The following is a 13,206-nucleotide window of genomic DNA, read 5'->3' as shown; positions in this document are numbered from 1 at the left end:
TCATTCTTCAGGTAAAGAATGAGAGTCCAGAGGATGGGGAATAGTCCTTGTGGGGAAGACCCTGTTCACCTGTAAAGCAAGGGGCTGAGGGCTCTTTCTGTTCCAAGCTGATGTCAGAACACCTGGAAGGTCATGTGCACATCTGGGCCCTGCCCTTACAGACCACAGTGAAGGAGCAGATGGCGGCGGCAAGCCTTCTGGTTCTCTCTTTAGGTCCAGGAGCCTGAGATTGTTGTGAGGAAGCCTTGCCCTGTGAGAGCAGAGACGCTGCCTTCAGGGGGTGGGGAGGGACAGTTCAAGCTCAGAAACAAGGTCCTGTTCCTGTGCAGTTGTACCCTTCTTGGCTGGTGACTGAACTCCTGTGGGCATCACCTGGCACGTCCCAGGTGAGGAAGTCCTTTTGCACCTGTTAAATCTCTGCTTCCTTCCTTTTTGCCTGCAGAGTTTCAGAGGCAAGAAAGCGTCCGGTCTCAGCACAAAGGCATCCAATTATACGACACCCCTTATGAACCTGAGGGCCAAAGTGTCGACTCGGACTCCGAAAGTACAGTCAGCCCCCGACTGCGGGAGAGCAAGCTGCCCCAGGACGACGACAGGCCCGCCGACGAGTACGACCAGCCATGGGAGTGGAACAGGGTCACCATCCCAGCTCTGGCAGGTAAGGAGCCAGTGGCCCAGCTCAGAGGGGGCTGCTGACCCACACTCAGTACTCACCTTCAGTAAAGGGGGTATGGGCACCAGTCCCTCTTGCTCAGGTAAACCATGAGGCTTCATTTGAGAATCCACTTGAGCTGGGCTGTCCTCTTTTCTAGTCCACCTGGGCCCCTCGAAGATGATGAGGGTCCTGGAGGGAAGGGAAGCCAGGTTAGGCCCAGTGGAAATCCAAGGTCTGGCCCCTAGGGCCTTGGTTCCAGTCTCCCTAGTCTTCACAGATGGCCTGGATGATCTCATTGTCTGACTGTCTTGGTCCTGTTGGTATTGCTCTAATTCATTGAAACCAAGATCTCAGAAGGATTTTTCTTACCAATTAGAAGAGGACCAACCTGCAGAGCGGCTCCTGCTGGGCCTGAGGGAGCCCAGTGCCTCCATCTAGCTATACAGCTGTAATAGGCCTGCAAGCACCTAGGGTAACTGCGTCTCCTGTCCCAGCTTGGGCACGGAGCCTAGGCATGGGTGCATCCTGACCTCAAACCCACTCTCAGCCTGGCCGAGAATGACTGGGGTGCCCCCCTCCACCTCACTCGGTTCTGCAGAATCTGGAAATCTGTCCCAGCACCAAAACTCCACTCATACAACCTTTTGGAAAGCTCCCCGCCACATGTGCCACAGGTCTTAAGCTGATGTGCACAACCTTTGATGCTAAGCCCAGCCTTTAGCATCCACGCCAGGGTTATGACTAAAAACTCAGAAAAGGCATTATGATCACGCAAAGAGGGGAACAGCCTGAATGTCCAGCAGACAGATATTGGTTAAATGGAATACCGTACCACTCTTCACAGGCGATGTTGACGAAGAGTTTATAACAGCTGAGGAAAATGCTTCAGCTTAATGTTAGGAGGTGAAAAGCAAGATGCAAAAGATTTCTTACGCATCTAAGAGCTTGGGAATGTGAAAAAAGAGGCATTGAATGACTCATTTAACTCTTGCCCCGTTGGAAGTCCAAAAGGACGGTTTTTCTTTTCTTTTTTTTAAGATTTTATTTTCTTAGAGAGAGAGCACATGCACACAGGGGGAGCAGCAGAGGGAGAGAGGGAATCCCAAGCAAGACCACGCTGAGTGTGTGCCAAAATCAGGAGTCTGATGCTTAACCAACTGAGCCACCCAGGTCCATAGGGGAGTTTCTATTTTTAATTTAAGATTCATTTTTGCCTGAAATCTCCCCTTTTCATGCATAACTAGACCCTTCCTTTCTAGCCCCCAGCATGGGGCCTCTGCCTACCCCCATCCTCATCCCCTCAGTTGATGTTCTACCTATTCCTGACACATATTACTCAACCGTTCCCTGGACGTAGTATGTGGTGTGCAAATCCCATTCTTTCTGCCTAAATGTCCTGCCCTGCCATGGAAAAAATCCTGTGCCTCCTTCCAGACCCAGCTCAAATATTGCCATCTCTGTGAGCCCTCCCTGAGACACAGCCACGCATCCCAAGGGCTTTTCTGCTGCCTCTCTGGGCCTGTTGAGTTTATTGCACTCAACTCTGGTAGAACGTTTCTTTCATCATGTGGTTAATTCTTTTAGGTGCTGGTCTCTGCCTGCCAAGCTCTGAGCGCCTGGCCATGAGCCAGAGGCAAGCATAGTCGTGTGGTTGAAGGTCAGGTTGCCTCCGCACATTTCACAGCCTCCTATCTTCCCTTGGCACAAGGGAATCCAAGGACCACCCCCTCTCCTGGCATGGCTGATAAGGGGCTTTGCTCCTCCTGGGCGTGAGAGGAGCTGGAATGGGGCCAGTGCCATCCAAGAGCTTTCTTTCTGCGAACACTGTTTTGATTAAAGGACTCACGTGGCAGCTCTCCCAGACATCTAGGGCCTTTGGTGTGAGATAGCACTACAGACAGGTGTGGGGCCTCCCCTTGGACTGACCGGCGGGTCACTTGAGGGTGGTGGTACCTTTGATGCTCTAGTCTGGCCTGGTGCCATGCTGCGTAGAACGTGATCCCTGGAGGAGCAGCTTTGCATCCCCAGGAGCTGGTGAGAAATGCTGGGTCTCAGGCCCCATCCCAGAGCTATGGAGTCAGACAGAGATCACAAGTAGGCAGAGAGGCAGGCAGAGAGAGACGGGGCAAGCAGACTCCCTGCTGAGCAGAGAGCTTGATGTGGGGCTCGATCCCAGGATCTGGGATCATGACCTAAGCCAAAGGCAGACGCTTTAACCACTGAGCCACCCAGGTACCCTCATATGCATGTTAAAGTGAAAAGCACTTAACCTACAGGACCTTAACTGTTCAAGTTAGGAGTGAAAGGTGGAAGGGCCGCCTTGCAGGTAAGAACAATGAGTTGAAACAACTCAACTGGACAGCTCGAGTGCTGCTGGGGTTGCATTTATAAACCCAGAAGTGTGGTGGCCCAGGAATGAAGGACCGTGTTCCCATGTGAGTTAGTAGTGTGTGTGCACGCGCATGGGTATCTCCACGTGCACACGCTTTAGCAAGTCAGTGGAGTCATCAGGGAGCAAGGCCATGCTTGGCTAGGCCCTGTCTTCTTACAAGACCTGTTTGAAATGTGCCAGATGGTTTTTCTAGACTTTGAGGAGCTCTTTGATGGGTCCTGAGAGCCCGGGGTGCAGGATCTGCAGCTGGAAAGCCTCTGTATGGGATTAAAACTGGCTGGGCAAAATCATTACTTGCTCTTTCCACCTCCTGTGTTCTCTGGTTCTGCATTTTTGGCCTGGATGAGGGAACCTGCGCAGTGTTTTCAAATTTCCAAAGGGTGTGGATTGTAAGGGAGCTCCGAAGGACAGAGCTGGGCCCCCCAAGAAGGAGCCACAGGGATTCAGGGTCCAGGTCAGTGGGAAGAATGTGCTCTCTACCTGGCAGTATATCATGAGCTTCCCCTCGCTGGGAATTTGCAAGCAGAAGCTCAGTTGAGGCAGGCTTGCTGGTAGAGGCTTTGCCCAGCAGTGTGGAGGTGGCCTGTCCCCTCCAGGATTGCTTCCATGTTTCAGCACCCCACCATGCTAATCAGAGACCGGGGAGGGGGGACTCTAAATTATCTCCACGATTCAGCCTGTGAAGCAAAAGTGCTTACTGGCTTTCTAAGTGCTGTCCAGTATTGCATTCATGGAAACAGGCATCTCTCGAAGTTGTGCTTTGGCATCTGCATAGCAGTAACCCTTCCCAGCTGCAGACGAGCCTTTGTGGAAGTTAGACCCTTCCCCGCTAAGCCGTACTCTCAGGCTCCGGGGCTGCTGCCTCAGGAAGGCTCGATTATCACTTCCTAGTTGTCATGAGAATAGCTGTTACAGGGTGTGAGGTGGTTCTGGCTTCCTGGGAATGAAAGTCGTCCCCCGTCCTAGAATTCTGTGGCCAGGCAAGTGAGAAATACCACAAGGGCTCCAAAAAGCCTTGGGCCTCATTGCCTGCTCTTCCTCTCAGAAGCCAACTGTGGCCTTAGCCAGAGCCTCCAGCCACCCAGCACTGGAGTCCCTTCCCACACACGCGGACTTTGTTGATCCTAGCCCCCAGGACAGACGACTGGTCAGGTTTCTGGCACTGCCGACTCCTAGGAACAGGCAGGCTGCAACCCCACAGTGCACGGCGAGCTGCTGTGGCTGCCATCAAGCTGTCAGCTCCCTTCCCACCTGGCAGAGACACCTGCCTTCAGAGCTGGTAGTTTTAGTTCCTGGCTTGCTTTGACTTCACCCCCAGGAGTCTTTACAGCAACAAATTGCAAGGTGGCAGGAAGGTCTAGAAATGGCCTTCCTGTCCGGCCCTAAGCCCTCAGAGAGGCAGCTCTGGGCCCACACCATGGCTCTGTGGAACTCTCTGCCCAGTGCAGGGCAGGAAAAGCAGCCTCGGGGGATTCCACACTGTCTCGGGGAGGCATGGGTTGGTCTGGAGGGTCTCATCTGCCCTGAGCCGTGGCAGGGTCTGTGACATGTACAAATGGAGCCTGCAGAGGAGGTGGCCCCCCCAGGGAAGGGCAGAGGAGCTGGGAGCATAACCTAGAGAAGCAGACATTGGCTCCAGGTGGTATGGATTAGTGTCTTCACATCTCTGAGGGGCCTCTGGGAGGACAGGGATCGAATCTATCTTTGGAACCTCGGATTTCTCACCTGGAAATGTGCCCATTGCAGACGGTGTCAGTGAGGCTTAAAGGAACCACATCACAGAAGTGCTGGCCATCGACTGAGCACTTTCTGCCTCCATTATCTCGCTGAATCCTCATAGCCACCCTCTGGGAAATGAGTTTCCTCATATTACTGATAAAAAAGACTGAGGTCCAAAGAGAAGGGGCCCATAGCTAGTCAGCCACAGAGCCAGGATTTTTTTTTTTTTTTAATTTATTTTATTTGACAGAGATTACAAGTAGGCAGAGAGGCAGGCAGAGAGAGAGAGGAGGAAGCAGGCTTCCTGCTGAGCAGAGAGCCCGATGCGGGGCTCGATCCCAGGACCCTGGGATCATGACCTGAGCCGAAGGCAGAGGCTTTAACCCACTGAGCCACCCAGGCACCCCCAGAGCCAGGATTTGTGAAGTCCAACTCCAGACCTCAGCGCGAACCCAGTGGACATCTAGGCTCCCTGCTGCTGTCAGAGAGGCTGCACAAAATGTGGTTGGAACCCATGGGTGTGCTGCTACAAGCCTTTCATTGCCCTTGTACAGATTTCTCCCTCTGGTAGAAGACTTTACTGGGATGTGTGTTCCCATCTGGAATGGCTTCAACAGAGGATCCAGTAGGAGCCCCATCCAGGAAGTTCGTACCAGGATGGGGCAGGGGTGACCATACCCATCCCATGGGTTAGTCATGGTCTGCCACTGTCCAGCACAGGGAGGGGCTCCCACACCCTGGCATCCCACTCCTCCTTGTCCAGCTGGGGAAACTGAGGCCCGGATAGGCGAGAAGAACTGCCAGGGACCTCATAGCAGAGTCAGTCAGGCCATCCACAATGTTTCCTTTTAATCCAATGAGTAGAGTTAACAGCCACATTCTTTTTTTTTTTTTTTTTAAAGATTTTATTTATTTATTTGACAGAGAGAGATCACAAGTAGGCAGAGAGGCAGGCAGAGAGAGAGAGAAGCAGGCTCCCCGCAGAGCAGAGAACCCGATGCGGGGCTCGATCCCAGGACCCTGAGATCATGACCTGAGCCGAAGGCAGAGGCTTTAACCCACTGAGCCACCCAGGCGCCCCCTTTTTTTTTTTTTAAAGATTTTATTTATTTGACAGAGGGAGAGAAATCACGAGTAGGCAGAGCAGCAGGCAGAGAGAGAGAGGAAGAAGCAGGCTCCCTGCTTAGCAGAGAGCCCGATGTGGGGCTCGATCCCAGGACCCTGAGATCATGACCTGGACTGAAGGCAGAGGCTTAACCCACTGAGCCACCCAGGCGTCCCAACAGCCACATTCTTAATGATTTATAATTGCCTCTGAGAAGCAAATGATCGGAGAACTTGTTCAAGGAGCCAAGCGGCAGGGCATCCTTGAAATCTTATACAGGAACAAAGTCTTCTCATTTTCTCATTTTCCACCCACTGAAGATTGGTCTCCTTTGAAGCTACTTTTCAGACAATGCCCTGGGTTCAGCCGGCAACAGGTCTACTTCCCAGCAAAGAGAGAAGACAGACCTAAAGAGAAAACAGTGCTAAACATAGTTATTTTGGGAATTTGTCTGTCTTCCCCACTAGCCTCTCTGCAAGTCGCTCTGCGCTCAAAAGCCCTGGACAGTGTTAGGTGTGCTGGGAGTCCATGGCACAGTAGAGGGAGTTTGACAATCCTAATTCCACAGGCCAGCTCCACCACTCACCAGCCATGCCACCTCAGACAAGCCGTTCAGTCTCCCTGAGCCTTAGTTTTCCCTCTAGAAAAAGGGGATACTTACAACTCTTGTCACACCATGTTTCTATAGTGATCACGGGAAAAGGTCTGGGTGAAAAGACTTTGTAAGCCCTGAAGGGTCACACATGAAAGAACGGTTATTGGTGTTCGGGGAAGGTTTACTATATTAAATAAAATTTAATTTAATATTAAAACAGTACTCCAGGGGCGACTGGGTGGCTCAGTGGGTTAAGCTGCTGCCTTCGGCTCAGGTCATGATCTCGGGGTCCTGGGATCGAGCCCCACATCGGGCTCTCTGCTCAGCGGGGAGCCTGCTTCCTCCTCTCTGTCTGCCTGATTCTCTGCCTACTTGTGATCTCTGTCAAATAAATAAATAAAATATTTTTTAAAAAAATAAATAAATAAATAAAACAGTACTCCATGAAGAGGTACCTGGAAGGCACATGGTCCCCACTTAGCAGAGCTCATTCCTCGTTGCACCTGGCACTGTAGCATGGATGCCGTGGAAAGCAGTACTTAGTAGGGAGTCCTGGTCTCCATTCCTGCAGTAGTTCCAACAGTGAGCCACCCAGTGCTCCCATTCTTTGTTCAGTCCTTCGCAAGGATTGGGCCACTGGTCCCTGAGTGTGAGAGGGTCCCCACTGCCTTTCTCAACCCTGTCTCCCTCCCCATTCTAGCCATGGTTGGCTTGCTCAGGAGCAAGTAGGGACTCACACAAAGGAAACATTAAATAGATTGTTGGGTCCCACTCCTCAGAGTTCCTGATGCAGTAGGTTCTGGGGATGAGGCATGAGAATTTGCATTTTTAACAAGGTCCCAAGAATTGCTTATGCTGCTGACCTGAGGACATTTGCTTTGAGCACCTACAGTGTACCTTGTACATGTTATGTGTTAGGTACCGGGGTCAGAAGGTAGAGAGAGGGGATGTCACAGCTCAGCTTAGTGGTATCAACACTTCCTCCTCCAGGAAGCCCTTCCTGGACATGTGCATTCCCTTCCCTACCCTCACCCAGGACCCCTCTGTCCCGGGGTGCATAATGGAAAGCCAGATACAGACTTACAGGGGGGCTGCTAATGCTGCTTGGTCATCCCTTATCCAGGCATCCTATTGAGTTTTGACACCTTCCCAGCCTCATCAAGTAAAGCCAAAAGGGCAGAGAGAGGGCAAGTAAGGTCCCAGGTATGTCTATTTCCTAAACAATTGTGAGTCATCTCCAAAGCAGCTCAATTGGCTAATTTAAAATAATCCTATTAAGGTAAGGGGGGAAAGGGGAAAGGACAGGAAATTAACATTTAGTGAGCACCACTGATGAAGACCTGCAAGGTGGGTGTGGTTTCAATGTCATCATACAGATGACAATACTCAGGCTCCGAGAGAATGAGCCCCTTGCCCACAGTCACACAGCTCATGAACCTAGGTCAGACTACCTGCAAAATCTTTGCTAATTCCACTGCCACCTTGACAGCTCAAGTGCAGAAAGGGCAGGTTGGAACATTGCCTCTACCTTGTGTTAGTGCCATGTGCTTTTGGTCACTGTGGAGGCAGAAGCAGGGGCTCCCACTCCGTGCTCACCTCATGACCTGTCACTATCCAACACAAAGGCTGTGGAGCTGGGAGCACGGATATTCTGTGCACCAGACACTTTCTCTGGGCTTGCTGTTCCCATCAAGCCCCATGATTCATCCTCGTGCACTCAGAACAAACAGGCTCAGCCTCTGCAGAAGGTTCCTCAGGGAGTGTTAGACCTGCCACCATCACCTGGCACACCCAGACCCACTCCGCTGCCTCCTTACTATTGGCCCCAGTGGGGCTCCTGTGAGGCTTCCTGTCTTTTGCATAGCTTCCCAGAATGCCTTGGGTCTATGAGGAAATTAACAGTTTTGTTTGTATGGGGAGCTTTTTGCCATGTAATGAATAACAGTTGTAATTAATGTTTAACACATATGGACAGCAGGTCTGTGGAGAAAAGGGGGGTTTAAATGACTACGAAGAGAACCGGGATCGCTCGCTTCCTTTGGCTAATATGTTACTGAGGGACAGGTTTTTCCAGTTGGTTTTTCTACTTGACATATGAATGAATTCATTTAGTAGCCAAAAAAAAAAAAAAAAGAAGAAGAAAAGAGAAAGGAAAACACTAGTGTTCTAGTGCTTAATAGCTTTGGTCTGTCTACTAATTATATTGATAGATAGAAATGTTCCTTCTAGTGCCTTTGTCTCCTGTGTGGAAAAAAAAAAAAAAAAACACAAAGATTTGATAGACTCTTTGCTATTCTGCTTGGTAGGGCAGAAATCTTGTGGATAGAGATTGTTGGAGCTCTGTGAGGTCAGAGACTCTGCCTGCCTCGGTCCACCTGGGCCCCTGCCTAGATCCGTGCCTGGCACATAATGAACATGCAGAAATGTATTAAATGACTCAGTAAATCCTGTCTCAGAAAAACCAACCCCATGATTTCTTCAGGACACTAGAATACCTGGGTAATGAGGCAACCTGCTCCCACAGAGATGGTTTATTTTCAAATCATTCTTTCATGCTGTATGTCTGTCTTCTCTCCACACAAGGCTGAGGGAGGGACCTGCAGCTGGAGGGGCATTTTTGCACGACTGGTAATTGCCCCGGTTGCCCCTTCTGGTCTGAATTCCTTAGAAGAAGCTGAGGGTGTGTCCACACTTGTCCAAGCGTTGGTTCAGGTGTCCAGATGCCGTATTGTATGTGGAGAGAGTCGTGTGCCAGTGGGTGGTACGCGGGCCCCTGAGAGCCATCCACTTGGCTTGTCCCCTCCTGTCGCTCTCCCTTTCCCTCACTGCTCTCCCCCCCCCCCCACCAGTAGAGGGACGGCAGCAGAAACCTATACACAGTTTGCCTGGGGCTTTGGGGCTTCTAGATGGGGAGACACGTTTCCACAGCTGCCCACCATGCAGGTCCTCTGAGGCTCATGGATGGGGGAAAGTCTGGCCCTGGGATTCTAAGTGATTGTCTGTGGGCGTCTGTCGGTGTAAGCATCAGGAAACACGCTGCATCAGACATGAGCAGGCGTTCCATCTGACAGGTGAGCCCAGCCCAGAGCTAGCAGAGTGCACAGGAACTCAGATGCCAGAGCCACAGGGTCTGGGTTTGAAACCCTGTGCTGCCATTTATTAACAGGGTGACCCAGGGCAAATTGCTTGTTTCTTCATCTTAAAATGAGGTCGTAGTTCATGCTGAGAGTTGGGACAGTGAGTGGTGAGTGGATGCTGGCTTTTGGTACCACTGTCATCATGAACTACTATTTTTTGTCCAAGTTCAAATCTACCTGTTGACTTGGGCCAAATCAGTCCCATTTCCAGCCCTCCGATTCTCATCTGTAAAATGGGTTACAACAATAAAGATGGCTTGCTTTGGCAGCTGTAAAGGTCTCTGCATTTGGATCATTTCACCATTTCCATTAGGATTTATCCTACTTCCCATAGCTGAGCAGCAGCCCTTGGGGTAGGGGTCTTTGCACCAGACACTGGTGCCTCTTTCCTATGGTGGGTGCAGAATAAGGGGATGAAGACACCCCTCTCCTCACCCCACCTTGTTCCAGAGCCTCCTTCCCCAGCCCAGGCTTAGGTGTGCAAGCACGGACGGTGTTCCTGGAATCCAGATGGCGTTCCTGGAACCCAAGCGGCATCCCGGCGCCTGCCTTACAGCCTGTCCAATGCCCTGCTTCTTGGGGAGTCCCCGCTGCCTCCTTTGACAATGAAGACCTCTGTTCTCAGGCTCTGCCCACGAGATGTGGCAGCGTGGTGCCCCGGGGCTTGCATGCGTCTGGGAGGTGAACACAGAGGCCTCTTGTTGGCAGTCCTGGAACAGAGACCAAACATTTGCTGAGCCGCCTGTAGTCTTACAATACGTGGAGGTGCAGCTCTCACACACAGAACGGGGTGGGGGGAAGGTGGAGAGTGAGGCCTGCCCTTGAAATGGAAGGCAAAGGGGGCTCGCCTCTCCAGGCTTTTTCTCCATCTGTAAAATGGGAATTCTAATACTGATGGTGCGGGGAGGAGCAGATGAGGTAACTCAGAATGTATGTGTAGAAAGCAAAGCTGTTGTCATGGGAACAGTTTCAGGCCGTTGCAGGTGTTCACACATTGTCATGAAAGTCTGCGGTGTTTTTAGAGACTCCGGGGATCACGTGGTCCACTCCAGCTTCCCAGACCCCTGTGTTGTCTCCCTCCTTGCCCCCTCTGGGGGGCTCACAGCTGCCTGGGCAGCAGCTCCTTGTGTGCCTCTCCATCCCTGCCCTCCACACTCCCTTCCACCACCACCCCCCACACACACAGACCCACCAGAGTTGAGGTCTAGCTCTTGGCAGAATGGAGGGATCAGTGCCAAGGACTGTGCGGAAGGAGTGCCTTGGCCACCTTTATTCTGTTCTCTGTGCCCTTGTGTTCTCAGGCCCTTTCTGGGAGCCACATGCAGTTTGCAAAGGCGCCCCGTATATTCATTTCTGCCTCACCCACAGAAGGCCTAAAGAAGCCTCTTCAGTGGGCTGAGCACTCCTTCCGGGCATCCTGTTTTCAGTTGTCTAATCCTTGTTGCCTCTGCTTAAAGGACCCTGTCCTGTGTGGATAGCTGGTGGATCAGAGACTCCAGGCCAGCCAGAAAGCCGCGGCCACTGAGCTTGGAACACATCACAGGTCTCACATGGGGCCCAAGGCCCCTGGGCCCCATTTGCTCCTTTCTAGCTGGCTTTGAATGGTCCCTGTCCTCTGGGGCCACTGTCCACATCCTTGGTCAGCTGGGACGACCGGAGGATGTTTGCCGGGCCAATGACTTCTTTCCCTGCCCCTCCCCAGGGAATGGTACTCCTAGGGTACCCCTCACCCCCAGGTGAGAGGAGGCCTTCCAGGGCTTAAATCCCAAAGCAGAAGGGGAGCAGGTAGGAGCTGAGGCTGGCTGCTTGATGTGGCAGCCCGCTCCTCGGCTTGGGAGGGCTGCTGGCCTGCACCAGGCCTTGTTTCTAAAACCTGGACAAATTACCCTGCCATGTCCTGGGCTCGCTGTGGGGGTCAGAGGAGAGGGTCCCATCAGGCCTCATGTATGCCTCCCCAGGCATAGGAAGCCCTCAGTAAAAGTTAAGCCATCTTCAGAATATTTTAAAATAAGTTGAGGAGATAGTCCAGCTACCAAGTTTCCTTTCTCCATTGATGCATAGAGGTTTTACAGTCCTGCTGACCCAGGTGGAGATTTACTCTTTTGGTAGATATCGAGCATCTACTGTACATCAGGCACTGTCCTTGGCATTGGGGATTCAGCTCCGAACAAAGGAGAATGTGTCGTGCCTCTTGGACCTTCCAGCTCAGTCAGGACTTGCAGCCGAGGCTAGGGAAAAAGAAGGTGGTTTCTTTTTTTTCTCTCTCTAATTATTAATTATTTTTATTAACATATAATGTATTATTTGCCCCAGGGAAGAAGGTGGTTTCTGATGCAGGCACTCTGTCCTCCTCTGTACATGAGAGGGGAGTATTCAAAGCCTGGGTGTGACCGTGGGGAGGGCATCACCACTTACAAGGGGCCTTGCCTGGACTTTGGTACATCATCTGTTACTAACTACCGCCGTAGTGATCCTTCATGGTGTAAGTGTAGATGACTGTGTTGCACAGAAGAGATAGCTAAGGTTCAGAGGGGTTTAGAAACTTGCCCAAAGTCGCACAGTAAATGGCAGAGGCAGGACTCAAACAGGGGTCTAAGTCTAGAGTCCAGGCCCTTTCCATGATGCCAGGCTGCTGTGGTTCCTTCATTCCCTGGCCTTGTTGCAGCCCATGGTCCGTTCTTTAAGCTTGGCTGCGTGTTGGCCATGAGGAGGCTGAGGTATAAGGCCCCAGCTCCATCTGGTTCTGAAAAGACACTACTGGAGACTGGGGTGGGGTCAGACAATGGCAGAGACCAGGGGATGCAGGGCACAGAAGAGAAGGGAATTCTACCTGGGGTCTAGGGTGAAACCTCTCCTGGGAGGTAGCATTGAAACTGAACCTTAAAGAATAACAAAGATTTGTGCGCCTGGAGATGGTGAAGAAGGAATCCAGAGGGCAGGCAAAGGAAAGCAGAGCCCTAGGGGCAGACGGTGGATTTGGGGACTGGCCATTCTTTGTGACTGGAGCCTAGGGCTGGGTGTGGACCCCTAGGGGAAGATGAATCCAGAAAGTTGGGTTCGTTCCTAGTCACGGAGGGTCTTGAACACTAGAGCAAGGAGTCTGCCCTCCATTCAGGGGCACTGGGAGCCAGCAAGGGTTTGTGAGGCCTGCAAAGCTGTGCTTTAAAGGCCCTTTGGCCTTTTGGAATTTGTTTTCTCTGGCCAGCCCCGAATGATAAACAAGAAGGAGCTGGACCCCAAAGGAACACATTTATTTCATCTAAGCAAACATTTACTAAACACCCGTCTCCATAACAAGGACAGCATTAGGTTTAGGGGCAAACGAGAGATTGAAAGAGAAAGAGAATCAGTGCCAGGCGCCTGCCTCCACAGAACACCCAGGCTGACTGGGGAGAGTGGGAGGCAGTGCCCGTGGAGCTGTGGGCCAAGTGCCAAGTGCTTCTGAGGAGGAAGGGGCTCTCAGCAGGCAGTATAGGGGAGGCTTTGTGGAGAGGTGGCTTTTTGCCAGGTCTTAGAAGCTTCTAGATGTCGTGGATGGAGCCAGAGGCTGGTCTTTCCAGGCCTAGAGGTGGGAAGTACACCACAGACCAAATGAGGGAGGCA

The 13,206-nt window shown here is 51.8% G+C and overlaps 1 protein-coding gene across 1 annotated transcript in view; it reads left to right on the top strand.

The window, feature by feature from the left end:
- The window catches only part of SHB (SH2 domain containing adaptor protein B), a 138,466-nt gene that overhangs the window by 88,810 nt on the left and 36,450 nt on the right, over positions 1 to 13,206 (top strand). Inside the window, exon 3 of the mRNA XM_047700355.1 lies at positions 443 to 658. Coding sequence (XP_047556311.1) covers positions 443 to 658 — 216 coding nt within the window. The remainder of the gene's footprint in view (positions 1 to 442; positions 659 to 13,206) is intronic.

The sequence above is a fragment of the Lutra lutra genome, chromosome 13 (assembly GCF_902655055.1).
Source record: "Lutra lutra chromosome 13, mLutLut1.2, whole genome shotgun sequence".
In the NCBI taxonomy this organism is placed as follows: Eukaryota; Metazoa; Chordata; class Mammalia; order Carnivora; family Mustelidae; genus Lutra; species Lutra lutra.
Note: the sequence above shows the minus strand (reverse complement) of the source record. Positions and strands in the feature narration are given on the sequence as shown.